This window comes from Dromaius novaehollandiae, chromosome 3 (assembly GCF_036370855.1).
Source record: "Dromaius novaehollandiae isolate bDroNov1 chromosome 3, bDroNov1.hap1, whole genome shotgun sequence".
NCBI classification, from domain to species: Eukaryota; Metazoa; Chordata; class Aves; order Casuariiformes; family Dromaiidae; genus Dromaius; species Dromaius novaehollandiae.
In genome coordinates this window covers 492,801-520,093 of record NC_088100.1, presented here as the reverse complement: position 1 = coordinate 520,093, position 27,293 = coordinate 492,801, and the positions used below count along the sequence as shown (strand labels likewise).

Genomic DNA, 27,293 nt, shown 5'->3' with positions numbered 1-27,293 from the left:
GGGGCTGGAGACTGCGACAGGGCTGGAGATGGGGCTGGAGATGGGGCTGGAGATGGGGCTGGGGCTGTGACGGGGCCGGGGATAGGGGTGGGGTCAGAGATGGGGCCGGGGATGGAGATGGGGAGGGGTCTCCTCTGCCCCCGGAGCACCCGAAACCCGGGCTCCCCCGGGAACTGCAGCTCTGGGGGCCTGGGGGAGCGGGGGTGGGGCTGGGCTGGGCTCTGTGGGGCACTGGGCTCTCCGTGGGGCTGGGCTCTATGGGGCCTTGGTCTCCGTGGGGCACCAGCACCTCTGAGAGCTGATGACCGGTCTGTGGGGCGCCGGGCTCTGGTCTGGCGAGCTCCTCTCTGTGGGTCCTCAGCTCTGTGGGGCACCGCTGTCTCCAGGGGCTGTGAACCCTTCCGTGGGGCTCCGGCCTCTCCGTGGGGCTGGTCTCCACGGCCACCCTCACCCCGCTCCGGTCCTGGGGCTTTCGGCCGCCCCACGGCACCGGGAACAGGCGGGGGGCTGAGACAGCTGCATGGCCCCAGTGCGCAGGGCTGGGGGGCTCACGGAGCTGGGGCAGGGCTGGGGGGCACTGGGACAGTGTGGGGCAGGGACACGGCACCGTGGGGCAGGGCTGTGGGGCAGGGCACAGCCACCCCAGAGCAGCACAGAGAGCTGGGTGCAGGGCTGGGGGGCACTGGGACAGTGTGGGGCAGGGACACGGCACCGTGGGGCAGGGCTGTGGGGCAGGGCACAGCCGCCCCAGAGCAGCACAGGGAGCTGGGGCAGGGCTGGGGGGCACTGGGACAGTGTGGGGCAGGGACACAGCACCGTGGGGCAGGGCTGTGGGGCAGGGACATGGCACCGTGGGGCAGGGCTGCGGGGCAGGGCACAGCCACCCCAGAGCAGCACAGGGAGCTGGGTGCAGGGCTGGGGGGCACTGGGACAGTGTGGGGCAGGGACACGGCACCGTGGGGCAGGGCTGTGGGGCAGGGCACAGCCGCCCCAGAGCAGCACAGGGAGCCGGGTGCAGGGCGGCCCTCGTCCCGGCGCGGGACCCCCATGGAGCAGGCCCCACGGCAGGGCCCCTCTGTGGGGCAGGGCACCCCGCGCCGGGCAGGGCCGCCCCACGGCCCGCAGACGCAGCCTGCACCCCCGGGCAGGGGTCCCTCGTGGCCCCGCCGCGCTGGGGCAGCCCGACCCCGCCGTGGGGCAGCCGTGGGGCCGTGCCTGTGGGGCAGCCCGGGGGGGGGGGGTCCCCATCCCCGGGGGTCCCGGCGGCGCCTCCCAGGCCGGATCCCTGCTACCGGCGCTTCCCGCGGCCTCGGGGCGAGCCAGGCCCTGACGTCACCGCGGGCCGGGGGCCAGGCCGTGACGTCACCGCGGGGCCGGGGCCGGCGCCAGGGGCTGTGACATCACGGCGGGTCGCTCCCACGCGTCCGGGGGAGCCGTGATGTCACCCCGGGGCTGCCGGCGGGGCCGTGACGTCACCGCAGAGCCCGAGGGCGGGATGCCGTCGGGCCAGGCCGGCTAGCCGTGCAGCGGGGCAGCCGTGACGTCACAGAACGGCCGTTGCCATGGCGCCCGCCCCCCCCCCCGCCCGCTCCCACAATCCCCCGCGGCCGGAAGCGCGCGCCGAGAGAGACGTGTCGGCAGCGGCGCGAGCGGGGCCGCCAGCACGTGAGCGCGGGGGGGGGAGGGGGGTGTCCCACACCGGGGGGGCTCCCGGCTCGGGCGGGGGGGGGGGAAGGATCCCGGCCCGGGGGGTCCCAGCCCAGGGCTTGTCCCGGCCCCGGGGGGGGGGTCTCGTCCCGGGGGGGGCCCCGTCGCGTCGCTGACGCCCGCCCGCAGGATGATCACGGACGTGCAGCTCGCCATCTTCGCCAACATGCTGGGCGTGTCGCTCTTCCTGCTCGTCGTGCTCTACCACTACGTGGCCGTCAACAACCCCAAGAAGCAGGAGTGAGGCCGCAGGTGAGACCGGCCCTGGCCCCGGCCCCGGCCCCGGCGCGCGGGCTCCGCTCACCCCGTCCCTCCCGCAGGGCCGCGCCGCGCCATGGTGGCCGGGACGGAGCGGGGCCCGGGCCCCCCCGCGCACCCACAGACGCCTGGAGCATCGCCGCGCCCCGCCTTCCAGCGCCACGGCCAGCCGGGGCCACCGCCGCAGCAGGACGCCATGCTTCTTCCAAACAAACTTTAATAGAAACACAGTACGAGACAAAACCCTATTCCGTAAAAATATCTTCAACCCGCCGACGCCGCCGGGGCGGAGCCGGGCCTCCCCCGGGCCCCCGCCACGCTGCCCCACGGCACCCTCGGCCCAGCGAGGTGCTGCCATGCGGAGGGCGGGGGCCCGGGGACGGGGCTCCTGGCTGCGGCGGGGCACCGGCCTGCGCCCGAGGCTGCCTGGCAGGAGGGCGGCTGGGCCCGGGCTCCCGGGGCAGGATGAGCCCCGGGCCGCGGCGGGCGCTGGGAGGAGCGGGGCCCGCACGGCAGCGGCGGGGGGAGGTTGTGGTCGCAGAGAGCAGCCCGGGGGCTGCGAGCTGCCGTGGGGAGGGTCAGCGCAGCACGCAGCGTCTGCCAGCGGCTCGGGTCCGCACCGCACAGCCCCGGAGGGTGACGCGCGGCCGAGCCGGGCCCCGGCGGCAGGCTGAGCCCAGCGCGCGGTGTAGGCACTGGCGGCTGAGCGAGGTGGGGGCTCCGTGCCGGCTGCGTGGTCGGGCCCTGAGTGCCGCAGAGCCCGGGAGAGGCTGAAAGGGGCGCGAGGCGGAGCGGCTGTGCACCCACGGCACCGACACGGGCGCGGGCTCTGCGCCGACGTGCAGCTTTGGTGTGAAAGGAGGCCGGAGCGGCTGCCTGCCCCGCGCGCGTGCGGCGCGGCTTTGCGCTGGTGGCTGCGCTCAGGCCTCAGCGCAGAAGGACAGGAGCTGGCGGTAGGAGCTGAGCGAGGGGGAGTCTGCGGCGGGGCCTGGCGCACGCTGCAATGGAGGAAAGCGGGGTGGAGAGCGGGGCCGGGGCGCGCGGGCCCAGCGGAGGGGCCGGGATCCCCCCAGAGCAGCGGCTCTGCCCGCCCTGGGGGCGTGGGGCAGAGCGGGGCCGTGGCCCCACGGCGGTACCTTGGGGCGCAGGCGCTTGCTCTCGCGGAGGAAGAGTTGCCCCGCCGTCTGCACCCCCGCGCCGGGAGCCGGAGCCTCCTGGCAGAGCCCTGCAGGGAGGGAGAGCGGGGTCAGCAGCCGGCACGGCACGGGGCCCCTGGGGCGGGCACGGGGCGGGTGTGGGGCTGGCCCCATAGCAGAGCCTCGGGGCCTGCCGGGGTGTCAGGGCCGGGCCAGGGCGTCCCCGCGGGGGGGCCCGGCGCGGCGTTCCCTACCTGGCGGAGGCTGCGCGGCCCGGGGCGCGCCGGGGCTCTGCTTCCAGGCCTGGAGGGCCGCGGTGCCGTCGGAGCGGAGCCCCGTCAGGCTCGGGCCGGCCGCCACCCCCTTCCTCCGCACGGGGATCCTGCTGGGGCGAGGGGGGGGGCCCCCAGGGCTGCGGAGAACCACAGGGAGCCCTGAGAGACGGCCGTGGGAGCGGGGGGCCGCGATCCCGCCGGGGCCGAGCGCGTCTCTGCCCGGAGCCCACGTGCAGCACCGGCTCCCCGGGGGGGCTTTGCGTGGGGGGGGGGCACTGGGGCTGCCCCACGCTCGCAGCCTACGCCAGCACCCACCTGGGCTGCTCCAGGGCCCTCCTGGCGCTCAGCTTCTTCGGCAGCGCCTGTGCGGAGAGAGGAACGGGTCGGAGCCCCCACGGCTGCCGGGGGTCCGACAGCGCCGGCCCCCCCCGGGGAGTGTCCAAACTGCACAGGACAGCGCAGCGGTGCTGGAGGGGGGGGGCCTCCACAGCCAGGCCAGCTAGCCCGTGGCGCTGGGGGGGCCGGAGCGGGCCCCCGGTGTCCTCTGAGCCCGGCCCCCTCCCCGCCGCGGCCGCCCCGGGACGGTCCCAGCGTTACCTGCAGCGGCGCGGTGCCGTGCGGGGCCTTCGGCTCTCCCCCGCCGCGCTGGGCCTCCCGCGGTCCTGCCCGGTCGCCCGCAGGCAGCGGCCCTGTGGGACAAACGAGATGGAGCTCAGCCAGGGCCGGGCCGGGTCGGCCGTGCCGGCCCGCGGCGAAGGGCGGAGGGCGCCGGCGGGGCCTGCGAAGAACCAGCCGGACGCCAGCTTTGGGACCGCGTTTATCGTCACCTCCGGGCAGCGCAGCACGCGGCCATGAGCCGGCCCGGCCTCGCTGTCCGGCGCCCCGCGTCGCCCTCGCGGCGTCCCCGCCGGCTGCGGCACGGCCCCCGCCCCGGCCGAGCGGGAGGAACCCGGCTGGGCCCCACGGGCAGCGCTGAGGCCCTGCGGCACGGGGAGACGGCTCGGGGCACCGCAGAGCTGCCGAGCCTGGGATGTCCCCGGCCTCCCGGAGCCCCGCCGGCAGCAGCAGGCCACCGGGGCAGCCCGGCCCGGCAGGCGTCCGGGCGCCCCGAGCCCCTCGCCGCGCACGCGCAGGGACCGGCCCTGCGGCAACGCGGGCGAAGCGGCCTGCGAGGCCCGGCGGCTCCTCCACCCCGGGGCTGCTGCTGGGGCGCGACGCGGCTGCTCTGCCCGCGGTGCCGCCGCTTCACCCGGCCTGGAGACCGCCCGAGGGATTTGCCGGCAGCGAGCGCGGTCCCCGCGCAGGGCCAAACGCCTCCTCCCAGCCGGCGCTGCCTCCGCCGGCACCGCGCGCGCTGGCCCGGCCTGGCCCTGCCGCCGTCGCGGCTCCCGGGCAGGGCCCCGGCGCAGGCGGGCTGGGCCGCGGCGGAGCGGGTCCCTCCTGCTCAGAGCAAGGTGGCCGCAGCGGCGCGGAGAGGGCGGGCGGCTGCGGGGGGTGCAGACCTGACGCGAGGGAGGCTGGGAGGGAGCAGGCGCCCAAGTGGGGAGGCGGCTGGGACGGCGACGGGCTCCGGGCACGGGGAGGGAGAGGAGGCAGGTGGATGCTGCTGGCTGCTGCTGGCAGCGGGCTCGGGCGCTGCTGGTGCTGCGTGTCCAGGGCTGGCGGGTCTGAGGGGAGGGAAGGCGTTAGAGAGAGGCGGTTCAGCAAGGTCGCGCGGCACTCGGCCCCCCCTCTCCACCGGGACGCCCGTCTGCGAGGCAGGATGCTGCGCGGGGGCTGCACCACCCGTCCTGCCAGCACAGCCCTGCCCTCGCGGCAGCGGCTTTCCTCCCAGCTGCGGCACCGGGCAGCGAGCTCGGCGCGCACCGCGCTGGCCACGCGCCCGGCGCAAGGGAGACGCGGCCCGTGCTGGGAGCGCGCGGGAGGAGCCGGGACCCAGCACAGCCCCAGCAGCACGAGCAGGGCCAGGGGCAGAGGCACCGGCCTGCCGCAGTGCAGCCCCGGGAGCAGGCCGAGCCGTTCGGCTCCAGGCAGCGCTGGCTGGAGGAGCGACGACTCCAGCAGCCGCGACGGCCCGCAGCGGCCATCGAGGGCCCGATGCCTCCGGAGCAGCCCGGGCCGCGCCGGATGCCCCGGGGCAGGAGCACGCCTGGGGCTCTCGGCGGTGCGGAGCCGGGCGGCAGCCGAGCGCGCCGGCAGCATGCGAACGCAGAACATCCCGCAGCCCAAAGCCGAGGCGCGAGAGGAGCCGCTCCAGCAGCTGCTGCGGGAGGAACGGAGCAGCTCCCTGCGCAGCGCAGCACGGGAGCCGACGGGAAACGGAGGGCTGGGCTGGAGGGAAGCAAGCACAAGGCACTTGGCTCAGATGCCGCAAGGACGGTACCGCGGCTAGAGATGGAGCTTTTAAACCGTGCTAAATTTCAGCCGTGCTGATGGAGGAGACAGGCAGGGGAAGACAGGGCTGCTCCTGAGGGCAAGCGCATGGAAACGGAAATGGAAACAACTGCATCCAGGCAGAAACAAAGCTGGGAGCTGCAGGTACCTGCCCCCCCCCTGCCCCCCCCCGGGGAGGCGGCGCGCGGCCTCGGCAGCGGCAGCACCCGGACGGCCCTAGATCTAAAACAAGGGCAGAAGAGCAGACTGCGTTTGCCGGGTCACAGTCCTAATCCTGTCCCTGTCATCGGCTTTAAAAGAAGCAGCCAGAGGTACGGAGATAAACGGAAGACAGATAAAAAGCAGATGGTGCTGGGCTGACCTGAGAGCGCGGAGGGGGGAAATGACTTCCCAGCCGCAGGGAACGTGCCAGCGAGCGTCACACGGGCCTCGTCAAAGCGCGGGGAGGCGGTGGACAAGTCTGCAGAGAACGGACAGCGGCTGCATGTCATTTACCTTGGCTTCAGCAAAGCTTTCACCGCGGTCCCCCATAGCGTCCTTGCAGCGGGCGGGGGAGAGACGGGCTGGACGGGCTGCTGGGCTGAACAGAGCGGTGCACAGCTCGAGGCGCGACGGTGCCTTTCCTCACGGGTCGATACCGGGGCCGATACCGTCCAGCATCTGCCTGACAGGCTGGGCGACGGGCTGGATGGCACCTTCGGCAAGTTCACGGACAGCACCGAATCGGGGGGAGAAACGATACCCTGAGGGCAGGGTTGCCGTTCAGGAGGACCTCGACAGGCTGCAGAGAGGGGCTAAGAGAAACCTCACGCAGCTCAAAGGCGAATGCAGAGTCTGACGGCCAGGACAGAGCCGCCCCGTGCAACGGGGGAAGCCGGGCAGCACCTCTGCGGACGAGGACCTGGGGGTGCCGGTGCACGGCGAGCCGAACGCCCGCCCACAGCGTGGAAGGTGTCGGATGTGAACAGTCCCTCCCAGCCTAACAAGCGCGCGGTGCGGCCAAGCTGACAGCGTCCACGAGACAACCCCACGCGGACAAAGATCGGGAACGAGGCGGCCGATGAGGGAAGCGAAGGAGCAGCGTGGGAGCCAGGCTGCCGCAAGGAAGCGCGGGCAGACACCCGCGAGGCGCCGGAAGGGCTGGGGTAGGCGAGGGACGGGAACCGAGCGCCAGGTCCATCCAGCCGGAGGAAGACAGAGCCCTGGAAGAGAAGGGCTGGGCCCGTCCTGGCCTGCCCAAACAGCTGGCCAGGAACCGAGAAGGAAGAAACGGGCTTGCCTGATGTGCGGACAACATCTGTGTCCCCCGAAGACTCAAGAACACACAAAAAGCCTGAGCAAGCACTGAACAACGGTCAACCCTGCAGCAAGCGAGACCGAGCACGTGGACGGGACAGGAGCTGAACCCTGGCCAAGTCTAAGTCTTGTGGGTTCAAATAAGCGAGTGTTTAAGGCATGTGGAAACACTTCTCTGGCTGGTGACTCTTAGGGTAATGTTGGATTGCTGTAAATGAACGGTACCTTGGACTTGCCTTTACTAAAACTAACCAGCCTAAACGAACAAGGTACGACTGGGCTGATCAGGAATTCCAGGCAGCGATGGCCAGCCACAGCCTGGGCCGCGTTCACGGCAGCGGGTCCGACAAGGAGCCTGCCCCTCTCCGTGGGCGCCCATGGGACTGCACAGGGAGCGCCGGGGCAGCCTGGGCAAGCCCAGGAGGGCGGCTAAGATGATTCGGGGCTGGAGCACGGGATGCACGAGGAGAAGGCAAAGAGCCCTCCGGGAAAACGGTTCACGGTTCACCACAGACGGGTCCCCTGGGAGCCCTGCGAGGGAGCACGGCGCAGGGGCAGACGAGAGGAGGGCAGAGCAGACGGGCCCCAGGACGCAGCACCTCCATCCTGTGCCGTCCAGCCCCGCTCCGGGCGCGCCAGCGTTTCTCCGGCCCGGCCGGCTGCAGCCAGGGTTGCAGGTGCGGGCAGGATGCGCGCGTTCCCGTCGCCGCTTCCCTGCCGCCCGGGGAGGGAAGAGCCGAGCGCGGCATCCGGATCCCCGAGGGCCGGGGCCGCAGCGAGGGGGGGACGGTGCGGCGTTGGTAAGGCAAAGCCTCTTCCCCAGCGGGCTGCCCTGGGGCCCGGCGTCCCCCGCGCCGCGGCCCCTTCCCGGGGCAGGCCGTGCAGCCGGCAAGCAGAGCCCGAGCCGGGGAAGCAGAGCGGAGCCGATCTTTCCTGCCAGACAGGCCCTTCCCCTCCGGCCCCAGGAAGCCCTGTCCTCGCTAACGTGCCCACGGCCACGAAAGCCCGAGGTGAACCGTGCGAGGCGGCGAGGAACCAGGCTCTGCTCTCCCGCACGGCCGCGGGCCGGCGGACTGCTCCCGCCGGCTCTCAGGTGGACAAAGCGTGCAAGGCAGAAGGAACAGACGTTACAACGTGCCCACGAGAACAGAAGCCTTTTATTTCCTCCCCATCACGTTCTCACGGCAGATGAGAAACGGTCACTACAAAGTGCTGGAAAGCAAACACGGAGGACGAAGCAACGTGTGAAACACAGGCAGAGCACAGGAAACAAGCCGACAGTCAGAAATTCAGCGATCTCTCCCAAGGGAGCAGCATCAGTACAGAGAGCCTTTACACAACGACAGCTTTAAGTCACACCCAGAGACACACAGGCAGCACCCTCCGCTCCGAAAGCGCCCCGTCCAGCGGCTGGGTCTTGCTCACGTGCCACTGATCTTTGGGCACGGAGATATTTCAGACCACGATGACCACCGGGGCCTGGAGCCCCGCGGCCGAGTGGAGCCCCCAGCCAAGCCCCGGTCCGGCACACGCCGTGCCCGGAGCAGCACGGCCCACCGTGGTATTCCCAACCATCGGCCGGCCAACGGCAGCACCCAGCTCCAGGAGAGCCCCGAGCAGCGCCGGCCGCCCTGCCGGCAGCGCTGAGCCCCCGCGCGACAGCGAGGAAGCCGGCGCAGAAGGGGCCCAGCCAGCACCTCGCCTTGCTTTGTCACCCCCCAGAGCTGCTCGGCTCGGTCTCAGCACCTGCCAGACTACGGTGCAGCCCCGGGCCACGCAGGACGCTGCAGGCAAGGGCGGCGAGCTGTGTCCTTTCCTCCAGGCCATGCAGGTGGCTTGGTGCAGTTTGGTGTTGTGAGTCAGGCCCCAGGGGCCTGTGCAAATCCCCCAGTTACTCATTACAGCTCTGCCAGCCAACCTGTGTCCCCCATGACCAGAGTCATGTGCCACGATCTACTGCTGCTCAGCAGGTGCCTGGGAAGGAAAAAGGCACTTTGGTATCGCCCAGCACAGGCCCCAGGCTTGCTTTAAGAGTAGCAGAGGCTGAGGAAAATGGAGCAGAGACTTCTCTAGAAGCCACACTGCATCTGTCCCCCACACGGTAATCCAGTTAAGACAGGGACACCTGCATCACCAGCGCAGAAAAGGACCATCTCACCAGGCAGCCCACAGCGAACAGAGCTCCTACAATCTCTAGCGCAACAGAAGCGGTGGGCACGTTTTGTCTAGCCAGAGGCTGCAGAGCAGCTGGGCAGGAGCACGGCTGGGCCTGCACCACTGCCCGGACTGCAGAAGCGTGGCCGAGGGAGTCACAAGTCTCGCTGTGCAGCGTCTGTCCTGACCCGGCCACGGCCACTCCGCTCGAAACGGGGTGCCGAGCTCTGCGCTGCGTCCAGGACCCTTCTGAGGGGACGGGGCAGCAGTTCACACGCACTTCTTTCACGCAACACCACTTTTATTAGGTTAAAGCACACAGTTATGCCGGCACAGAGCTCTCCTCAGGGCTGTGGCTCCACACAGCAGCTCAGGTACTGGATCAAGCGCACGAGAGGTTCCCAGCCCAGCTTACCTCTGACCGGTCCCGGGGCTCTAGGGCTGCCTTTCTGGGGGCCCTGGCTCGCAGGGGCTGCACCGGACGGCCTGCTGCAGCTGGAGGGGAAACTGGGCGAGGGCCTGATCTGCGGCGAGTCCTGCTGGCTGCTGCCGCTCCCGCTGGTGCCGTTGCTGGAGCTCCTCACGCGGGACAGGGCGTTATCGGAGGCCGAGGTCGGGAGCCCACTGCAAGGGAACGAGAAACAGGAGCGTCAGCTCGGCTCTGCGAGCTGCTCGGCAGCCCCTCTGCTCTCCCCGTCCCCTCTCAGCCGAGCAGGAGGCACCAGCCGCAGCACCGGCACCGCGTCAGGCTGGTGCTGCCGGAGAGACACGGATCTCTTTCAGATCCCCCAGATTTCCAGGACTCTCCTCCTGGAAGCTGGCAAGCAGCTCCATTTTTCGGGACAGTAACAGAGCCAGTGTCACAACTGTGTCTCTGCGTGACAGCAAGCCTCCGCGTCCCACACTGCTGTCTCCGTCCTGGCAACCTCGGGGCAGCAGCATTATTCTGCAAGCTCCCACTCCCTCACTCCCGACCCCAAATCCACCCGGACTGAGCCTCTCACTGGACTGGGGAGAGAGAGGGTGGGTCCCTGGAGGGGAAGAGAGGGTGGGTCTCTCTGCAGGCAGGGAATTCCTCCCCAGGTTACTGGGCCTGATGAATCCAAGTAACTCCACACAAGCGCGGCCGCGTGCCCTGGCAGGATCCCTCGCCTGCCTGCGGAGGACTGTGCTGAGGGGGAAGCTCCCTCCACAGCCCCCAAAGCAAACCCTGCGGGGACACAGCAGAGGCCCCGACGAAGTAGAAAAGTAAGCAGATAAATCTTGGCTGCGTTCAGCTGCAGGATGACTCACTTGGAGTGCATTTACCACACCTTACTGGTTTTATCCCGCAGCTCTTGAGAAAATGAGCCCCGGAGGCTTTGGAGCCAGGAGCACTCAACCGCGCAGGCCCTTACTTGCAGCTCCTGGGAGGGGTCCTGGCGCCCTTCTTCCGCGGACACCCCGCTGCGCCCTTCATGCCGCGCACGTGCTTCAGCATCCAGGCTCGCAGGTTGCTAAGGCAGCTGTGCTCGGACAGGACGATCCGCGGCCACGGGTTGCACTCTGCCATGTCCAGCGCTGCCACAGCCAAGGCTCTCCCAACCTGCCGGCGCGAGAGCCGTCCCCCAGGAAAGGCCTCCAACAGCAGCAGAGCTGCTGGAGGACTTGACGCAGCGAAACAACCCCCCAAGCTCATTTTATCGTGGCGACAGGCTCCAGTCAGGTCCCCTGCCAGGACAAGCGTGTTCCCACAGGAGTTCTCTCTGGGCACATGCGTAGGGCCAGGGCAGGTCAGAGGCAGATGGCCAGAGGGACTCACTATCTCTCATCACGGGCACTAAAAAAAGGCGACCACGCACTCGTCGGGGAGGAACGCGGGGCCTGATGTGTAAGCGGTGCTGCCGAGGCAGGGACGCTATCGAGAGGCAGGGGCTGGGAAGCCCGTGGCCCCGGCCGACAGGGCAAGCACAGCATTTTCCAGCTGAAGACTTAGTGGCTCGGGCAGTCACCGAGGGTCCTCAGGGAGGGGTGAGGAGTACGGGAAGCCCTTGCGTGCTGACGCTCCGAAAACGCCGTCCCCCCGTCTCTCCAAACCCCCATCGCCGAGTGATACGAGATCTGTGCTGTTGTCACGGAGACATTTCCCATAAAAGGGCAGAAACAGAAGAGAACTGGAAAATTTCTCCCTCGGCGCCGGGGCTGCCAGACGGAGGAGGCCGCCGGCGCTGCTCGGTCCCCGGCGGCACCGCCAAGCACCCGGCAGCCCCCGCGGCACGGCTCAGCCCCGCGCGGCTCCGGCCGCTGGCTCACCTGCTCAAACAGCTCCACGGTGTATTTGGAGGGGAAGGCGGGGGGCGGCGGGGGGCTCGCCCGGCCGTTGTCGTGGCAGGCCCCGGGGATGCTGTTCACCGAGCGCCCGGTGTTGTAGTTGCATTCCAGCGTGTAGCTGCGAAAGACGAGGGAAGGCCGCGTTACCCCGCGCTGCCCGCGGGCAGGAGCACCGCCGTCCCGGCGCTCGGCCGCCGACGCGTCGTGGCACGCGGCTCCATGCAAGCGAAGCACAGGACGCCCTGCCCGAGGCCAGCTAACACCCCTCCCAGCAGCCCCGAGAGGGGCAGGCTCCGAAGAGAGGACGTGACTCCTTCCACCGAGCTGCACCTCTTGCCGCGAGTCTGCTTTGCATGCACGGCCTTTTGTCATCTGCTCAGGTAAAGAAGAAAGGAAAAAAAAAGAAAAGCAGTCGACCATGAGGCGGAAGCCGGAGGCATGCTGAAGGACAGGAGATGCGTATCGATGTGCAGGCGTCTGCGACGCAGGATCCGAGGACCCAAACTCCGAAATCAATGCCAAAGAAAGGACCAGCCGTTAGGGAGCCGGAAAGCAGACAGACGAGTGGCTGGTGATCTTGGAGCCTCCAAAGAGCCGGAGCGCTGACTGCGATCAGACATGCAGCAAGTCAACAACCAAGGCACCTACAGAAAGCTGCTAGGGACACCTCAACTGATGGCTTTCCCGGATGGAGCAACTACCCAGAGATGTTCTTCAGCCATCCTAAGAAGGTTTGTAGTCATCACTGGTGAGTTCACACTAAGGACAGGACAAGAGATTCAGCAAATGACACAGGATAGCGGGTGGCACATCATTCCCGAGGAGCAAACCTTCCCGCTGCAGTGACGAGAGCACACCGGACCGTTAGATTTTCTGGCAATGACACACTGGAACCATCGACGTGACCCCGCGTGGGAATTCAGGAGACTTCAGAGAAACGGGAAGAGAGCTGAAGAAGAGGTCAGAGCAACCTTCTTGCCCCTCCGGTTCCAGGGAAAGCCAGGAGAGCAGCCGCGAGGGCTGAACCGCGGCCGTGCCGCCGAGGTCCGCGTGCGCGGAGCACCGCACGGAGCGGCCCCGTGCCCAGGAGCACCCGCGAGCGGGCGGCAGGCAGCCGGACAGCAGCACAGGGGCACTCAGACCGGCCCCGCAGAGGCAGGAGCAGCGGCTCGGCCTGCAGCAAATGCTCCGAGCCGAGGCATTTACAAAAACCCGCGTGGCAAAGATGCACGTTCTGACTGCTTGCAAACCCATGCCGGGAGCAATGAGCAAGGGGAACCGGGAAGTCCCACCACGGAAATCCGATAAAACCGGCCAAGCCAAAACCTCATGGGAAGATCAGCGTGACGGAGGTGTTAAATGGTTCAGCTATAGGAGGGAAACTGCTGGGGGGAAGCCTGCCACACAGACTGCTGAGAGGAGAAAAACGCGCCTTAATCTGCCAAGGTATTATGATATTTTTTGGTATCCGCACTGCTAAAAACCACAGTACTGGTAAAACTTTGTCACAGTAACATATATGTACCTCTTCCTCTGCATTAGTTTCCCGCAGCTGGGGAAAGTCGGGTGAAAGTGACTGAAAAGATGTACGCGGAGAAGCGAGAAAGAAAAATCAGAATTTTTTAAGAGTTTGTGAGAGTCAAAAAAGCCTTCAGAAGCAGCAATACAAAGATGGTCAAAGCCCAAACTGGGACAAAAAAGGCAGCAATTAGAACTAGAAAAGCCCCAAGAAAGCAGGAAAATAGCGCTGAACATAGAAAGCGCAAAGAACTGCAAAAGGATACAAATATCAAATCTCATTAAAATGAGTTTGTTCTGCTGCACGTCCCCAGCAGGGCGAAGAGCAGCCCGGATCAGAGCGATTAATAACGTAGTAACACCTGCAAACTTCAGGGCAGTAAAAGTGAGAGACAACCGTGAAGAGCTGCAGCACTCGTGATGCTGAGGGAGCGGGTGCTGACACAGCAGGTGAAGCCCAGGTTAGATAAATGCACAGTGATGCACGTGAGAAGAAGCAATTCCAACTTCACGTTAACAGTAATGAACCCTGGACTTACTATTATTGCTCAAGAACAAGGTCACTGGGTAGCAGTAAGTTCAGTGAAATGGCGGTTCAATGTTCAACAGCTGTCTAAAAAAAACAATCCCAGCTGAGCTACAGGAATTAGGAAAAACAACAGAACAAAATAGAAACCATCGCTATGAAACCACAGAAGTTCATGGCAAGTCTACGTCTTGAATCTCTTTCCCCAGCTCCAAGACGACACAGAAGAAAGAAAAAGCAAATGCAGAAAGTGATAGGAATAACCAGTTAAGAATAATATGGAAAGGCCTCCGTTAACAGATGGTTAAACAGTCTGGGAGTTTACAGTCTGGGTAAGAAACAGTTGGGAGAGAAAACATGAAGTCCATGAAAGCCCTAAATGACACCCAGTGAGCAGCAACGATTGTTCACGGTCCCTCGGCTCGTACAGCCAGGGAAGGCGAGCAGCGGCTCCCGGTTACCCTGCGGATCTCGGCTGCCCCGTGCCGTGGGCGCTAGAAATCTACCTGTGTTCAAAAGCGGTAAGAAAAAAATTTATGAAAAACATTAAATACTGCTTCTATCCCTGGGCAAATCAGGGAGTCCTCCGTGTTTCTGCCGGGCGCTGAAGACAGATCCCTTCTCGATACGGGTATATGGGTCCTCGATGGGCCACCCGGGGTGATGCGCAGCCGGATCGCTACCAGGGAGCAGCTCGTTGGCTGGGACGTGATAACTGTGAGCAGACCTGGCTGCTAACGCGAGCAGTGACCACGGAACAGCGGAGCTGGAGATCCTGAGGGGAGTGAGGAAGAGCGGAGAGTGCAGACCCTGGGCTCCAGGAGAGCAGACTCCAGCTCATTCAGGGAACTGGTGGGGGGAGCCCGCGGGAGGCAGCTCTGAAGGAGAAAGGAGCTTAGCCAAGCTGGCAAGTTTTTAAGGACAGCATCCTCCAAGCGCAAGAACGGTCCATCGCAAGAGCCAGGAAGAGGAGCAGAGACATCAGGAGACCGGCTTGGCTGAGCAGGGAAGTCACGACCGAGCTCCAGCACAAAAAGCAGCACCAAGGCGGGGGAGCTGAGGACAGGCTGCAAAGGAAGAACCGAAAAACATTGCCTGGGTGGGCAGGGAGGGAGCCAGGAAAGCCAAAGCCCAACCGGGGTCGAGGCTTGCAAGGGCTGCCAAAGGCAACACGGGGAGCTTCTGCCTCTACACCAGTAGTAAAAGCCTGAACGAGGAAAACACGGGCCTGCTCTGGCGTGGGACAGGTGATTTAGTGACAGCAGACGCAGACAAGGCTGAGGGACTCGGCCCCATCTTGGCCTCAGTCCTCACCAGCAAGGTCTGCCAGGCCTCTGTGCCCAGGGACAGGGTTCAAGGAGGAGAACCACCAGCAGCAGGCGAGGGTCCGGCCAGGGAGACCCGAGACACCTTGGCCCGTACGAGTCCACGGGCACCCAGGGGTGCAAGGGGTGGCCACGGTCTTTATGAGGCCGCTCTCCGTCACCTCTGGAAGGTCACGGAGGCTGGGGAGGCCCCAATGCCAGGGAAAAGGCAAATGCTGCCCTGGCACAGAAAAGGCCAAGGCCAGTCCCAGGAATGCCGGGCCAGGCAGCCTTGCTGCATCCCGGGAGCGTCCCCAGAGCGACCTTCCCGGGGCACGTGTCCAAGCTGAGGGAGGAGAGGGTGACTGGGAGCCGTCAGCACGGACCTGCCAAGGGTAAATCACGCCTGAGCAGCGTGATTGCCTTCCACCACAAAACGACTAGATTTGTGGCCAGTGGGACAGCAGCGGCTGCCATTGAGCTTGACTTTAGCACGGCTTTTGACTGCCTCCCACAGCGTTCCTGCGTCCAAGCTGGGATGTTACGGTGCGGATGGGGGATGACCACAGGGGCGTAGCGGGTTGGCGGCTGGGTGCAGAGAGTCGCGGCTCCTGGGCCACCTCTGCCTGGAGGCTGGTAAGCAGCCGCGAACCGCGGGGCTCTCCGGGTGCCCGTCCTGAGCCCACGGGGCTCTCCGGTACCTGTCCTGACCCCGCGGGGCTCTCCGGGTGCCCGTCCTGAGCCCGCGGGGCTCTCCGGTACCTGTCCTGACCCCGCGGGGCTCTCCGGGTGCCTGTCCTGACCCCGCGGGGCTCTCCGGGTGCCTGTCCTGACCCCGCGGGGCTCTCCGGTACCTGTCCTGACCCCGCGGGGCTCTCCGGGTGCCTGTCCTGACCCCGCGGGGCTCTCCGGTACCTGTCCTGACCCCGCGGGGCTCTCCGGTACCTGTCCTGACCCCGCGGGGCTCTCCGGGTGCCCGTCCTGAGCCCGCGGGGCTCTCCGGTACCTGTCCTGACCCCGCGGGGCTCTCCGGGTGCCCGTCCTGGCCGGCGTTTGTGCCGATGACCCGGAGGAGGCGGCAGCAGAACGCTGCTCATCAAGTCTGGGGACAACACCAACTTGGGAGGGGACGGGGACAACACCGACGTCCCGCGGGACCCCAGCGGGCTGGAGCAACAGGCCAGCGGGAGCCTCGCTGGGACCAGCGCAAAGTCCTGCCCTGGGAAGGACTGGAGTTACAGCTGCTGCTCACAGTTCACTTCTTTAGCTGGCAGATGCACTGGCTAGCACGTCTAATTAGTACTAGTACTCATCAATGGACTGATGTGTCATTTGCTTAGCAGGCAGCTATAAATTACCTCTTCCAACTTCACTTTACTTTTTAAAAAAAAAATTAGAAGTTGTGATGGGGTGGGAACAAGAACGGGCACTGCAATGAAGTAAAGAAAATAATGGTCAGCGTGGAACGGACTGTGTTTCACAGGTGCAGAAACCAGCTTCACAAGAAGGGAGGAGTCAAGACACGTCCAAGCAATTGTATCTGCTGGAACAGACACTCTTGCCCGGCTGCCAGCAGCACAGCAGTTCGCGTGACACCTTGTCGCACACCGTGTCCTACCACAGAGGCTTCCACGCTTTGTTTCACTGTTTCCAACAACATGGCACGTTGTACCTGTTCCTCGTGTTCCTCCACAACAAATCCTTCTCTCTCCAGCGGGAAGCTGCAAACATGGCAAGCCTGGTTCTAAGGCAAAGAGGTTTTGTCCAACAATTTTCTTAAGAAATAAATGTTTCATGAGTATGCACAAATCGGTGCATGTGTAACAGATACTGGCAAAGCGCATATCTAAGCTGTGACCAGAAGAGATGGCTTGGCTGATAAAATGGATTGCAGCTGCCAAGAGAGGAAGTCTCTACCTACACTTTCATATTTGTCTGACCACATAGAGGCAGCTTGTTAATCCAGCAAGCAAACACAGACATTCTCTCTCCCCACCCATTTTATATGCCCACACAGGACTGCATAGCAGTCTGAAAACAAGCTGCTCCTGACATCAGCAGACGGCACGCCACGTTTCAGGAGCAAGTTATTTGATTAACCATGGGCTGTTCCCTGTCACCCACGGCAATCAAATGGCTGCGGAGCAAGCTGCAACAACAAGGCAGTCCTGAAAAACTAGTGTATTTATTATTGTAGGTTAGTTTTAGCTGGATCAACATGCTCACCTGGGTCACCCAGTGACCACACGATTGCTAGATCTGAGGCAGGGAAACAGCAAGGTGCTCAGCAACAGCTGAGAAGGGAGGAAAGAAAGAGGACAGGATCACCCTTTCGGCTGGCAGTCTGCTCCTATGTCAGCTTAAACCAAGAGGGAAACCAGGCTCAGAAAGCAGCTATTCGCAGACAAGTGATGCAGGGGGGTTCTAGTGAGAACCCAGGGTTGATATGAGGCCCAGGGCTTTCTGCACATTTCCACAAATTCCTGGGGAATGCAAGACCTACTAAGGAAGTTTTATACGCTTTTCTTTACACTTCCCTTGGCATCTGCTGCTAGCCACTGCTGGGGACAGAACAGAGTAAGACGGGATGCTGGTCTGACTGGTACAGGTATTTGTATGTTCCCAGTAACCATAACAGACCAAAACAGACCAAGAATATCATTGCTGAAAAGCTTCTGGCTGCTACAAATCGAAAGAATTTGCTCATCTTTACACACCACAGCAATCTTACCATGTGACATCCGGGCCACTGGGGAAGCTGGGCCCATTACAACTAAATAGGTTTTAATTAAAGCTAAATGCAAACATACAGATCTGGGAAAGAGGAGAATTCTTTCTGGAAAGCAGTGAACAAGCAACTCCACAAGAGCTAGGACAGAAAGACAGAACAGCCCCTGGAGGCAGGTAAGAGAACAGAAGGTACAAGAGAAAAAGGAGACAAGTTGTGAACCAGGACAAGCCTACAGGCCAGGAGTGTGGCAGTGCCATGCAAGGCTGGGTCTTGCTTCTGCTGGCGTTACACTGAGCTTATAATACTTTTCTCAGCCTGTGCAGACCTCGGGCAAGTTTCAACCACGCTGGAGAGCCAAAGCAAGACATACCTACCACCAGAGAAGTGATTTAAACTCTCCTTAGCATCCTGCGTCCAGCAAGGCCAGCTCTTTCAGGATGGATCAAATCAGCTAGCACAGAGGTTAAGCAAGTGAGAGGAGCACAGCACAGCTCTGGAGCAGAAGTCTGCCTACCTGTGAATGATGCCCAAGGCTTTGTAGACGGCCACTCGCCCGCTGCCCTCTTTCGACTGCCCATCCCGCTTGTCTTTGGCGTACATGTTCTTCTCCGAGAAGTTACAGCCCGTGAAGTCAAAGTGAGGCGAGTTCAAGGAGATGAGTTTAGGGAACAGCATGTTTTCCACCTGTGACGCACAGAGATGACAGGTGACTTTGCGCGGAGCCCTCGGCTGTTCGTTTTCCTCCAGCACCAGCAGCACCAAACTCTAGGACACGAGGGGATGCTGGCTGAGGCTGGGCCCAGTCTACCCAATTCCAGCCTCTCTCAGACTCTAGCCCTAACTGGGGAACACCTCCTGCCCCCACGCCCCCTCCCACCAGGCTGCTCTCAGAGGTAGCAAGGAAGGAGAAGGAGCGCAGCAGCACAGCGCTTCCCTGCTCTCCTCGTCCGCTACGAGAGAGGGGCAGCTCGCCTGTCCTCCGCATGCCAGTTCCACCCGGAGATGGGAGAGACCTGCTGCGGGTGCCCCAGCACGAGCCTGGGAGTGGAGAGGAAATCCCGCTGAGCACTGCGGACGGGTAGGGCAGGATCACTTTTGAGGCACCCAGCCCAAAATCCCCTTCTGCGACACACGTCCTGTCCCCCAGCTGTGTGCCAGCCCTGTCCTAGTGTGGAGAGCAGTTTCTAGCACGACTGTGAGGCTTGCCGCCCTCCTCTCCCCGCAGAGCGGGAGGCAGCGTGCAGGACCCTGCGGAGGGGGAGGAACAGCAGAAAGACCCCAGACCGCCCAGGATCCTGGTGCTCATACCTTCTGCCCTCACCTGATCATTTTCGTCATTGAAACTGTTGCCGTACATGAAGCAGCCGCGCTTGGACGCGTGCCCGTGAAGATCTACGTAGTAGGCCAGCCCGCTGTCCTGGGGCAGGATGGTTTCTGGGAGAGATGTTGACGGAGGCCTCCTGGCTTCCTCCTCACAGTGCTCCGCGGTGCGGTTAGAAGGGAGAATCCAGACAGCTCGGTCCTTGTTCCCCAGCCCAGCGGCGGGCGGTCCCGACGGCTGGGGGTCCTGAGAAGGGCTGAAGTAAGTGCTGGCTTTCCAGGCGCTGGATGAGTTACGGAGGTTATTGGCTTTCTCCAGCTCAGAGAGGGGTGCCTCCAGGGACAGGGCACTGCTGCGAATGGAATGATTGGAAGATTTTGTGCTTAGCGAGCTGGTGCTCAGCGGGGAGACGTACGTCCTCCAGTCAGGAGAGCCCGGCAGGACGCGGCTGTGCACGTGGTGGTAGAGCAGGACGGCTTTGGCCCCGTATACCGCAGGGTGCAGCTCGGCATCGGGGTTGAGATACTGGCGGTTCAGGTTTACCCCACGGGAGTCCGTTCTGCGGAGAGAGGAGGCAGAGATGTGAGGTCCTTTGCACGCTGCTGTCCACTCTGCAAAGGCAGACCTGACTTACCTGGTGACGGCGAGGCCTTCGGGCTCTGCCCTGGAGAGAGGCATCCGCCTGCTGCCGGGCTCTCAACCTTGCTGCCAGAGCACCCCGCCCCGAAAGCTGCTCTAGCTGCCCCCGCACGACGGCAGCCTTCGCGGTCAGCGGGGCACGGGTCTTGTTCCCTGCTCCCAGCCGAGCCCCACGCAGCCCCAGGGCGCAGGCCGTGATGACAGCCAGCCCCTCAGCCGTGCTCGCAAAACAGTTCCCTGGTGAGGCTCCGCAGCACCGAACGGGAGCTGCTGCGGTCCCACCATCCTCCTGAGCCACCACGGCCACCTCTGCTGCCAGCCACGCAATCCCCAACTCTCACGCAAGCCCCGGTGCTTGTCAGACCGCTCCCCAAGCGGATTTAACTTGCTAACCCAGCAGCAAAGACTTCATTGCTGCGTATCAAGTCTGTTTTCTGCCAACCAGCAAGGGAGGGGTCCGACAAACGCTGGTGGTGGGAGCAGCAGAGGGGTGGGGCACTGCCAGCAGGGAAGGAGATGATGGAGGAGGAAGGCAGCCTGCTGTCAGTCTTGCTGCCTCCCAGCAGCAGGAGCTAGGGACCTTCCAGGCAACTCTCCCAGTCCTGGAGAAGGCAGAGCACCGAAGTCCTGCGAGGCAAACGCTGCTGTACTGCTGGCACTTCGTCTCATGCCGTGTCCCTTCAGCAGCAGGCCCAGCTCTCAGCAGCAGGAGCAGTTACAGCCCTGCTCCAGCCGTCTCCTTACCCTGAGGCTGGGCCAAGGCCTGAGCCCGCTGTCAGGCTCCCTGTCAGTTCTGGCACCCAAGATCTTGCCCCCGTTGCGTCCTCACCACCCGAAGGGCCCAGCTCCCACCCTGCTCCAGTTCCTGCTACAAGGCAGTCCTCCTTCCCTCAGAGCAGCTCCGCAGCCGCACTGCGCCCCAGGCCCCTTTTCCCTCAGCCCACTCTCCTCACCATCACACCCAGACCGACCCGGGCCAGAGCCCTCCCCAAGCACAGCCACCCCCGGCCCCTGCCTCTCCGGGAGCTGGAGGGCAGCTTCGTTTCGCCAGACTGCAGCGGGGCGCGGGCACCTGGAGGACACAGGCCGCTGCATTTTGGAAGCTTCCTGACCCAGGAATCGGAAGAAAGGACAACTCGCCGAACCATCCTCCTGCAAACCCCACAGGCATGGGGATGAACACAGGGACCCTGCCCCAAAGTAGCTGAGAACCTCTATCCTGAGGTTTTCCTCAAGACAGAGCACAAGGTGATCTCTCTCCCTCCTCTCTGCTGAAACCGGCACAGCTCTGACACGCCATGGACAGCACGGACGAGAGAGCATGCGAGGTCGAAGGCAAACGGCAGCGTTGCTCACCCAAGCTGGAGAGCACTGATCCTAGAGATTACCTACACAGGCAAGAACAGCCCCAAGCCCTCGTCAGAGATCCTGGGAGGTAACAAGGAGAGATTTCTGCACCCTGTGCATCTCAGCGCATTTTCCAGTGACACAGAATCTTGGAACTATTCGTTACAGACTCCGGAGGAGGCACGGCAGGCTGCAAACGGGGAGAGAAGGGCCCAGCCTGGACCCTGTCAGACTTGCAGCCGTGTCCGGGCTGCATCCCGGTGCTCACACAGGGATCCCCATTTGCTGTTGTCCTGCGTTGCCTCTACCTGCCGCCCGCTCCAGCGGGACACTCACCGATAGTGGCCTCGCACCACCCCGTCCGGGTTCAGCATCGGAATGAGCTTAAAGACAAACATCCGCCGCAGCATTTGGGCACGGGGGTCTTCCTCTCGCAGGATGAAATCCAGGAAGCCGTTGAAGACAAAGCTGGAGGGTGTTTCCCCCGGGTGGACTCTGCTGCTCAGGAAAAACACCTGGGGGCAAAGAGACACTGGTGACGGCCAGCAGCTTCCTGCCTGCCCCAGGAAACGCTGCAGTGGCTCAGCCGAGGGACCAGCTGCTTCCTAGGGCTCTGCCCCTGTGCCCTAGCAGGGCATCATGCTGCCCAGGACGGAGCTAAGGCCTCTATATGGGTTATACGACTAGGTACCATGTGTTGCAGCACAACTTAGAGGTCTTAGTGACCTCTTTGTCCACTGCCTCTCTCCTAGTTCCTGCCTGGAATGAGGTTAGTTACTCCTGTGAGAGATTTAAGGGGCAAAATCCCCACAGCTTGCTATCAAGGAAACCAGAACACATGTGAAGGAGAGGCAGAGCAGTGCATGAGCTCCAGGGAAGAGCCCTGAGCAATCAGAGAACAAGCTTGACTGCGAAGAAGACATAAAACACCTCCTGAAAAGCTCTACCAGGAGATTTGTATGCAGGCTCACAGCCGCCCACCCAGCCCTGCAGACACAGCACTGCCTGCCCTTCCTCAGCTGGCAGGACGCACCTACCCTAGCAGGGGTCGGCCCTCCAAATGCAGGACTTCTAACAATTTCTTTATAGCTCAGTGTAGCAACGGTAATAAAAAGAAGACAGAACAAAACTCCAAGGAAATGAGATGCAAATTTTTGTCCTGAGAAAACCACGTGCGGTATTACCAGAAGACACTTCACAGTGCTGAGATGATACGGATGCACTGGGGGCTCCTGGCATGTTACCACTTCCCATGCCTCAGGGCAACTATTCTGGGATTCTGTGAAACACCTCACAGATTCCCTCTGCTTCCAGTACTTCACCCACTTGACGTTCCTACCCTTCAGGACACCACGACTTCCAAGTCAGAGGAGCAGCAGTGGCGGCAAGACCTGATACGCTGAGCAAGAGCGCAGCCAGGCCTCTGGCCGCACCCGCTGTCCTCCTGGCTCAGCCCAGACGCGGCACAGCGACTCACCCGCTTTCCTGCAAAGCGGTGGGGTCGGGGAGTGCTGCCGTCCGGGAAGAGCTTGTCCAGCCTGGGCTCTCGCTTCTCCAGCATGCCGTGGCAGGAGGTGACGGTGAGCAAGTCCACCCGCAGCTTGTCCAAGGAGTGGCAGAGCAGTTCTCGATGGTAATAGACAGAGTCGAGGGGACTGCAGGGAAAGGAGGGACAGACGGTCTTCCCTTTCAGCTGGCAGCACACAGGTCGGCCTGCCCCCCGCTAGGGAGAAAGAGGCGGCGGCATCGCTGGGGCAGCTCCCTTCCTGACCGAGCGTGCCGTTACGCCGGGAACCGAGGGACACGGCACCGACCCTCGCTCCCTGCGGGCCGGGAGATCCCCCAAGGAACGAAGGGCTTCCAGCCCCGGCAGTGGGATGCTCCCCACAGCTCCAGCCTCCAGGTTTGCCTCTAGCCGCTTTTCCAGGGCTGTGCCCCTGCTCCTGGCCCCCGAGGAGTGCTGTAGCCTCAGTGAACCCTTCCCCTGCTGCCTGCAGGCATCTGCAGCTGAGCCGGTCTGTGGGCTCCCCTCAGAGTCAGCAAAGAAAACGAGCGCTCCTAGACAGCAGCTCACTAAGAGGGAACAGCGCTGGCCCAGGCCTCGGGACCACACTGCCTTGATCCTCCCTGCTGAAGGGGAGCCCTGGGTGACGAGCTCCTACAGGCAGCCACACTGCTGATGCCTACAGTCATCCGTCAGTCAGATGAACCTCACCTTGGCAGCACAGGACAGGTCACACAGAGAAAAAAACCCTTAGTGGCAGAAGGAGCTGGCCTCCTTCAAGGACCCCCCCCCACCGGGTACGCAGAAGCGGCACGCTGTCCTTTGAGACAGCCTGCAAAGCCCCGAGGCAAACATCCAGAAGCAGCAAGGTGTACTGAGGATTACCGACAGGCCTGGACACGTGCAAGCCTCTCGGATGCTCCTGCTGGAGGACTGGATGTCGGCTTGCCTCTAGGGCACAGGATACAACGGATAAGCAAAGAGGGCAGCGGGACCAAGTCGGGCAGCACAGACAACCCTGCAGCTCCCCCGAACAAGCAGCAGCTCCCACCGCAAAAGGGGGTCACGGCCTCCAGCAGAAGGGTCCTGTTGGGCCCCCTCCACCCAAGGGATTTGGAGGCTTTACATCAATAGATGAGCTTGAGTCACAAAGATTAAGATATCACCATCAAATCCTTGCTGGGTGAATGCCACATTCTGAAACTCTCATAGTTCTTCACAAAATGGCATTTTAAGCAACGAATATCTTACAATAAACCATCGCTCTCTTCACAACAGCAGTTGTAAAGGAAGAGAAGTGCCTCCAGGAGAATATTCTGCAGCCAGGAAGGTAAAAGGAAACAAAGCGTTGCCTTAAAGAGGTTTCAGGTCCCTGGGAACCTCTCTTCTTTGAAAGAGGGAAGCGGTTCTGTTACAGTCCTGCTTCAGCCTCTGCTTCCTCACTTCCCAGAAGGGTTGAAGCAAAACTCTTGTTGGGGATAGAGGCAAATCTGACCCCGGGATTGGGAACGCCGGGGGATCTAGCCCCAAGCTTTGGAGGACCCTCTAGCCGTGTGCCGCCTGTCCCGCTCTAGAAGCATGTTTCTGGGAGTCGAGGAGCTCAGGGCAACTGCTGCAGCTGCTCATGCCAGAGCTGGAGCGTGAGCGGATCAAGCACCACGGAGCTAAGGGGAGAGAGCAGAAGGCACAGAAACCCCATCCCCACCTCCCAAACAGCTGCTCCAGAGAGGCCGGGCAATACGGCGTTTGCAGAGATATGGTAGAAACGAGCAGGTCGGCAGGGGGAAGGAAGGAAGAGAGCGACGGATGGCGCGTACCTGCTGGGAGACATGTGTCTGCACTCTTCGAAGCGGCTGTCCAGCTGCGCCAGCATCTCCTGGCACTCCGTGTAGGAGAAGGGGTAGCAGAAGGCAAAGTAGGTGGTGGCACCGCGGCACTCCAGGAAGCGGTGCACGAAGGACAGCACGAACTGGGCCTCCACCATCTGGGAGGGACACAAAGCGGAGGCTGAGCACCGAGCGCGGCTGCCGGGAGCGGAGGCAGCCAGAGGCCACGCAGAGCCCCCCGGACAGAGGCGAGGCAGACACTGCCACCCGCGGCGTCCTGCACTCCACCGTTCCCCGCACGCACCAGGTGACCTCTAGCACTTGCTCCCTCACCTCTAACCTGCGGCTGCAGAGCGGAAAACAAAGCTATAATCCACGCAGACTGCAGCCTGCGTTTGCTGCTGTCCCCGAAATGCCAAGCTGTTCCCTAGAAACAAAGCCTTCGACCTCCCTGTCCATCCAGCTGCGCGGCCTTCTCGCAGCCCGGCACTCAGGTCCTCAGAGGAACGCAGAGCTCCCCGCCGCACGCCTGGCTCTCGTGCAAAGCTCGCTGGGAAATCCAGAGGATTCCCTCTCGCCCTTAGGCTCACCAATACTGCCAATACTTCAAGCCTGAAGAGTAACTACTCCATTTTGGCCTGCTCAGCAAAGCTAATCGGTGCTACAAAGTCCAGCCGTACACCGTGTCGCTCCCCGGAGCTGGCGCGGCCAAACCGAGACCTTTGCTGTTCCGAGGTTTGGGGGGTGCGAGGTTCTCCGTGGCCCCCGCTCAGCACCCGCGCAGCCAAGGCGCAGCAGCCGCGCACGCAGCAACGACGACCCGGAGCAGCAGCGACTGAGCTTCCGGCAAGCCGTCCCTGCCGGACCGAGGACAGACAGCACCAGGGAGAGCAAACTCCCCACGACAGCACGTCTGGGACCCCAACACCCGAATGAGGCTGTGGCAGACGCCCTGCTGCTGTCCCCGCTCCTGCCGGTGTCAGCTTTCAGGGCTTCCAAAGCACCGCCCTCGAGCCCTACCGCTTCCCTCCTTAGGGCACCGGTCTCCTCGCGTGTCACAGCTGGGCACGAGAGGCTGCTTACCGGCCCCTCCGACAGCGACGGACAGGAGGGAAAATAACACGGGCGCTTTGCAATCAGCACCGGGTTTATCCAGGCAGAGCCCACGACTGAGCACAAGCCGGCCAACGGGAGACGGTACCGGCTCCTCCGGTCTGAGTCCTCGGGAAAGGACTTCTCCAGGAACACCCCATCCTCCTCCGCGGAGGCGCCGAGGCACAGAACGGCGGCTCGTTCGACCCTTCCCGTCCCGCCAAGGAGCGCCCGAGCTCCTGGGTCGGGCGAGCAGCGGGTGTCCCCGTGCCCCCCCGTGCCCCCAGCGCCGCGGCGGGCGGGCGGTACCTCGAAGCTGGGCCGCTCGCGGATGCGCTCCCAGCGGGGCCGCGCGGGCAGCGTGCGCACGAAGGGCGACATGCCCTGGGAGTAGAGGCGGCTCTGCTTGTTCATGTTGAGGATGTGCAGCTTGATGAGCTTCCCCGGAGCCCCCCCCTTCACGCTGAAGTAGAACCAGGACCTGGCGGGGGGCGACGGGGACGGGTCAGGCCTGCTGCGGGGCCCCCCAGGACCCCCGGCCCCGCCAGCTCCCCCGGGGCCCCCTCACCCCCCTCCCCAGCCCCCCGGGACCCCATCAACCCCCCCAGAACCCCTGGCCCCGCCAGCTGCCCCCCGGGGACCCCTCACCCCCCTCCCCAGCCCCCCGGGACCCCATCAACGTCCCCTGGGACCCCGCTGGCCCTGACACCCCCCCGCACCCTGTTATCCCCCTCCCCAGCCCCCCTGGGACCCCGCCGGCCCCTCCCCAGGTCTCCCCCAGCCCTGACAGCCCCCTCGGACCCTGTTAACCCCCTCCCCGGGACCCCACCGGCCCCGACAGCCCCCGTTATCCCCCTCCCCAGCCCCCCGGGACCCCGCCAGCCTCTCCCGGGGACCCCGCCGACCCCCCCAGACCCCGTTATCCCCCTCGCGGGGCCCCGCCGGCCCTCCCCGGGACCCCGCCGGCCCCTGCTATCCCCCTCCCGGGGCCCCGCTGGCCCCTCCTCGCGCGGGACGGCGCCGCCCGTTACCTGTTGCCGTTCTCATACTCGGTCTGGGCGCAGTCGGGCCGCGTCCACACGTTGAACTCGTAGTCGGCGGCGGGGAGGGCGGCGCCGCAGGCCGCGGGGCCGCCGTCCCCCTCGGGCGGCTCCACCTTCTCCACGTGCGCCAGGTTGCCCGAGTCGAAGCGGGAGCTGAAGAGCAGCCCGCCGCACCGGATCTCCATGGCTGCGGGGCCGGCGCGGCGCGCTCATCGCCCCGGCCCCGGCGCGACGCCGCCGCCCGGCCCGGCCCGGCCCGGCCCGGCCCGCCGCCCCGCCGCGCCGCCTCGCAACAGCAACGCGCCCGCCCATTGGCCCGACACCCCTAGCAACGCGCCCGCCCGTTGGACGGGGCCGCGTGCGGCGCCGCGTCTGGCCAAGGCCCCGCCCCCGCGGGGCCCCGCCCCCAGCGCAGCCCCGCCCCGCAAACAGCGCGCCTCCCCCGGCGGCAAAAGGGCTGGAGGATGCGGGCATCGATCCCGCTACCTCTCGCATGCTAAGCGAGCGCTCTACCATTTGAGCTAATCCCCCGCCGGCTGCTCAGGTTCCGCCGCTGCCCTACTTGGCCGCCGCCCGGCACTGCCGCCCCGCCGTGAGCGCCGTGCTGGGTCCGTCCGGGCGGCTCGACCCGGGACCGAGGGGGTGGACCGGCACCAAGTGGTTGAATGGGAGCCGAGCGGCTGGACTGGTACCGAAGGGTTGGACCGGTACGGAGGGGTTGGAGCTGGTACTCAAGGGCTGGATGTACCAAGGGGTTGGGCCGGTACCGAGGAGCTGGGCAAGTACCGAGCAGCTGGAGCAGTACCGAAGAGTTGGACCGGTACCGAGGGTTGGGCCCGGTATTGAGAGGTTGGACCTGGTACCGAGGAGTTGGACCGGTACTGAGGGATTAGGCTGGTGTTGAGGGGTTGG

At 64.4% G+C, this 27,293-nt stretch overlaps 1 protein-coding gene and 1 non-coding gene across 5 annotated transcripts; both read right to left on the bottom strand.

Moving 5' to 3' along the window:
• Positions 1-2,165: 2,165 nt before the first annotated feature.
• On the bottom strand, positions 2,166-26,674 carry AGBL5 (AGBL carboxypeptidase 5). Of its 4 annotated transcripts, XM_064508144.1 has the most exons (17): positions 26,370-26,674; positions 25,648-25,819; positions 24,238-24,404; positions 22,394-22,571; positions 21,253-21,431; positions 18,931-19,489; positions 18,124-18,293; positions 11,513-11,648; positions 10,618-10,805; positions 9,636-9,844; positions 6,132-6,230; positions 4,879-5,043; positions 3,974-4,065; positions 3,692-3,738; positions 3,356-3,513; positions 3,102-3,190; positions 2,166-2,963 (listed from the first exon to the last, which is right to left on the bottom strand). In XM_064508144.1, exons 1-17 carry the CDS (start codon positions 26,564-26,566, stop codon positions 2,886-2,888), a joined length of 2,883 nt encoding a protein of 960 aa, XP_064364214.1. In that variant the 5' UTR covers positions 26,567-26,674; the 3' UTR covers positions 2,166-2,885. The 4 variants fall into 4 exon arrangements, with proteins under 4 accessions (XP_064364214.1, XP_064364216.1, XP_064364215.1 ...); XM_064508146.1 differs by lacking the exon at positions 4,879-5,043; XM_064508145.1 differs by lacking the exon at positions 6,132-6,230.
• Positions 26,675-26,839: 165 nt separating this feature from the next.
• On the bottom strand, positions 26,840-26,912 carry TRNAA-AGC (transfer RNA alanine (anticodon AGC)). The gene has a single exon. It is a non-coding gene; the product is annotated as a tRNA-Ala (tRNA).
• Positions 26,913-27,293: the final 381 nt, after the last annotated feature.